Source organism: Neltuma alba, unplaced genomic scaffold, assembly GCF_004799145.2.
Source record: "Neltuma alba isolate B1F8T4 unplaced genomic scaffold, ASM479914v2 tig00000643_pilon, whole genome shotgun sequence".
Taxonomy (NCBI): domain Eukaryota; kingdom Viridiplantae; phylum Streptophyta; class Magnoliopsida; order Fabales; family Fabaceae; genus Neltuma; species Neltuma alba.
Genome location: NW_021632126.1, coordinates 71,186 through 75,895, shown reverse-complemented (window position 1 = coordinate 75,895; position 4,710 = coordinate 71,186). Strand labels below are relative to the sequence as shown.

The following is a 4,710-nucleotide window of genomic DNA, read 5'->3' as shown; positions in this document are numbered from 1 at the left end:
CTAAAAAATAAATTACAGGGACCTTGACCAAATTTGATTGAAACTATAAGGACTTAGAACATAGTTTTCCCTTTAATTAATTATGCTTTTGATGTTAATTTTGGTTACTTAATCCTGGTTTGATATATGTTTGGCTACAATTAAATATGAGTTTGAGCATTAAGGTTAACTTTGACAAATGAAATCTTAATTAGGCTCTAGACTTGAGTAATATGGGATTAGATTTTTATCTGATATGTGAGTAGGATAGAAATATACCTAGGAGCCCCATATAATTTATAAAGAGTGAAATTAATTTATCTTCTTAAGTATTTGAGTTAGACATAACCTTATTACTTAGGAGAGGGTTATAAGTGGATTGAAAAACACTTTTAGCTATAAATGCTCTAGATTAACTATATTAACATTGAGACTAATTAGTTAAAAGCAATACTCTATGAAACTAGGAAGGGATTAGTAACTCTAGGTTGCCTTTAATATTGAATTTTGTTTTTGTCTTTATTCTTTTTACCCGATCAACCATAATTCAACTTGCTTAACTCTAGGCCACCTTTGTAAGATTTCTCATAAGCGTGGTCCCTTCCCCATAGGTTGCCCATAGTCCATAGGTCCATATTAAGACAATATATTATCCGTCAAGTATATATAATAAACTATATGTATATTGTGGATTTGGGGTCCCTTCTGCTACCCTCTAATATTCTTCCATCTTCCAAATGTTATTTTTTTGTTTCTTTTCATTATTATATTCTATATAAAATAATGAACTTTGATATATTATCAGAAAATAATCCGTGCAGTTTTAAGTTTTTCTATGATTTTTTAAAGAAAAAATTACTTGAAAATTGTGTTTTTTTTTTAATTTATATATAAAATTTTTAAGAAATCATAAAAAAAAAATTAAAACTATTGCACCATTTTTTGCTCATAAGATATCAAAATTTTACTCATTTTATATAAAATCTAACGATAAAAAGAAGCAAGAAAAAACATTTGGAAAGGAAGAAAAATTTAAGGAGCAGCAAATACCCTATAGATTGCCTGTGCGTACTTAAAAGTCTCTACTGTTTAGTACAATCGGCGCGAGCAAAAGAAACTTTTTTCTGATCAAGATCATACCCCATGTCAAAGTCAATCTGAGCTACGTTTCCAATTCCATAAATGGAATCTCCATCTGTGGGAGACATTGCAAGGCATATCACATCGTTGGATACGAGAAGGAACAAGTGCTGAGGTTTTAAGGAAATGTTGGCTCCTTTAAAATCAACCTCAAAGTTTGGAACATTCTTGATAGAGTTGACATTGGTGTAACACAGATTTAATTGAGAGTTTTGCACTATCCACTGGTCGACTCCAATGGCTTTCTTCACCAAAATTTCAACCTGCTCATAGATGCTTGATTGAAGACATGTCAATGTCGTACCAGAATCAATTATTATGTTTCTATTGCTTTCATCAATCTGCACTGTCTGTTGGCCAACGGTGATACCTGTCAATGACCATTTACATGGATAATTCAGCCTCCAAAATAAAGACTCATATATAATAGCACTGGAACGTTTCGTACAAAATATTTAAAGTACTGAGTTGTCCCATTTTATTATCCTATTTCGAGAATCATTTGAATTCGCAAGTTCAAAACTTTAAAACGAAAATACACAAGAGAGAGCAACATTAATCTCAAAGTAAAACAGATATGTATACCTTCAAGATTGAGATAATAAAAGGCGGGATTATTAGGATTCGTGACCATGGAAGTGGACACAACCCCATTTGCTGATATCTCGGCTTCCTCTCCAAATCTCAACTTAGTCGCAGCCTTAGCGTTGAAAGGAGGCAAACAGTAGGAAAATTGGCGACCAATCTGATTACCAAGTTGTGAAATTAGGGACAAAGGACCATTACCTAGTCCAACAAGTCCTGCCATGTGCCTATTGAACTTTCCAAGATTGTTATGTCCACATCCAAACACTTAGGGAACAAAACAGATTGGCCATCACTAGTACCAAAATCGACTGAATCTGTAGCCAAATCTCCCACCGTGTAAGACTGATCTCCATATAAGTACAGGTAAAAACACTAATTTGAGTTTCCTCATTTATGTTGACGCTGAGGAAGAAGAGCACAATTTCTCGAGCCGCAAGACTCAGACCTGTAAGTAAAAGATTTTGTGGGATCAAACAATGAGACATCTTGATGGTAGCATTGAGGACAAGGTGAGCATTGGACCCAGATCAGGTTGCTTCCTGTGTCTCCAACACTCCGTCTTTCTATTGGCAGGCATAGCTTCCATTGTCTGGGATTATATCAGTTAGAGCCAGTTGCTCGCTTATTTTAGCTGCATTTTTGGAAGAAGATTGGCGAAAACGATTGACTCCAGCCACGGAACACAATGCAGCATTTTGAACTCCCTCCCAGTGGGTCATTGAGGAGTTGTACAAAGGTGACAATGGCGAGTCACGATGAATGAGATCAATGCTGAAACCTTTTGGGAGCTTATTTGTTGCAGTGACATTATTGATAATACTATGCAAGGTTGAGAGATACAACAGGACAAGGCCAAGAAAGAGTGAAGAGTTATGCATGTTAGAAGATGAACATATTAGGGTGGAGAAACACAAAGGAGGATTGATGGGTGGAGAAGGAGATGTTCGATGGCATGGCTGAAAATTCCAACCTAGGCTCTTGCTTTCTCTCTTAAAATTTGGTGTTAACTCGACACCAATGAAAAAAAAAATATGTATATAAAATTTGGTGAAGAAAATTGCAATGAGTGGTCTTCAACCAGCTGTAGGCCGCCTCCTGAAAACGACAGCTTCATCCTCATTTTCGTTGTGCAACTCTACTTATAACACCTTCGCCAATCACTACAATACCTTCTTAAGCCAAGGTCTGGCCAAATTGAAGGAAGAAGCCAGCGGCAATTCCAGCTTTGTCGTTTTAGGCCTCTTCGACAGTTTCATGTCCGTACTGAACCATCGCTCCGCTTATAACATAAAGAACCCGTTCAAGCCTTGTTGCGTTGGGATGGGCAGACAGTACAATTGTGGAAGCATGGACGACAAGACCCTCGCCAAGAAATACAGAATGTGCGACGATCCTAAGTCGGCTTTTTTTCTGGGATTTAGTGCATCCAACGCAAGCTGATTGGCATGCCGTTTATAATAACTTGCCTTCCACCAATGTTCTTCAACAATTTCTTCAAATTAATAACTTTGCAAGTCTATGTTTGTTGTGAACATTCAATAAGATCACCTTACAGACATGTCAAGTGAGTGGTGATGCCAGTTCATGGACAGTATCCGTTTGGACTTAGAAATAAAACCACTGGGCTTGTTTGGATTAAGGTTTGCATAATTGACTTTAATTTTACTCTGATTCTAAAGCATTTTGTCAAATGAACACTATAAAACATGCACCACTTATGCAACTTTTCGTGTCAATAACAAGGCAAAAGCCAGGTAGCGTGGAATGTAATTTATGTTTTCGTAAAAAGTCAGTTTGAATACCTATTTGGTTTTTGCGACCCAAAACTGTGACTTCGATCAGATTTAACATTTTCCCTCAAAATTAGCTTTTGAGCTTTTTTTAATTGGCTTTTGCGAATCCGAACAAATTCTAAGCAGTGTTGTGAATAGTTCCCTCCACATGAAGGAACCGGCCGGATCGTCTTGTTTTCAAAATTGTTTAGCTATGCTTTGTTAGGATTAAGGTTTTGATGATAACAAAGTAAGAAATTTGTATTTCAGTATGTTGATCGATCATCTAATCGATCAAGGACTTATCGATAAGTTGATAATAATATCCCTGTACAATGGAGTAACTTAGCAAAAACTTTGATTGATAACTTGTTAGATAATGTGGTGATCGATCAATTGATCGATTATTGTTAACTTAGTTATGTATAAAAATCTGGAGTAAATTATTGATCACTTAATTGATAATCATTATAATCGAACATCAGTCAAATAAAAGGACACAAATCTGATAGGCATTTATCGATAACATGATCGATAAATAGATTATCGATGGGAAAACAGATAAATGGTAATGCATTCTACTTATTCTATGTTTTGCTTTAGTCACCATTTATCGATCACCTTATCGATCAGTCATTTATCAATAATTTGATCGAACATTGCTTCATAACTCTACGTGCAGGTAATTATTTCAGTAGCTTATCAATCACTTGATCGATTAGCAAATATTGATCACATGATCAATAATCAGCATATCACTTTTAAATCATGGTTCTTCGATCACCGGATCAATAATCACATTATCGATAATATGATCGATTATCGCACTTCATGTTTGCCTTGTTTTTCACATAACGTGATCGATAAATTAGTTCTTTGACTCCGTAGGATTAAGTCTCTATGTTCTATTTTATCGATCACTTGATTGATCATTCATTAATCGATCACCTATTCGATTAACCCACATAGCCTGCGTTTTCACTAAATATACTTTTGCTTAATGTTTATTGATAAGATTATCCATAATTTGTTTATCGATAATGTGTTCGGAAAATCATTGCTTTAAATCCTGTTCTATAACACTTTGTTTATCGATAACTTGATCGATCAACAAGTGTTCGATCACTTGTTCGATCATGGAATGTTCTTCTGTTTTTCTTCAACCAGTCACGATGTTTCTCAAAATTTATCATCTATGTCATTTAAGCTTTTTTTAGCCTTCATGTTCATC

The 4,710-nt window shown here is 35.2% G+C and overlaps 1 protein-coding gene across 1 annotated transcript; it reads right to left on the bottom strand.

Annotated features, from left to right (window-relative positions):
• Positions 1–1,061: 1,061 nt before the first annotated feature.
• On the bottom strand, positions 1,062–1,927 carry LOC114743525 (aspartic proteinase CDR1-like). Its single transcript, XM_028931734.1, has 2 exons — positions 1,705–1,927; positions 1,062–1,489 (listed from the first exon to the last, which is right to left on the bottom strand). Exons 1-2 carry the CDS (start codon positions 1,925–1,927, stop codon positions 1,062–1,064), a joined length of 651 nt encoding a protein of 216 aa, XP_028787567.1.
• Positions 1,928–4,710: the final 2,783 nt, after the last annotated feature.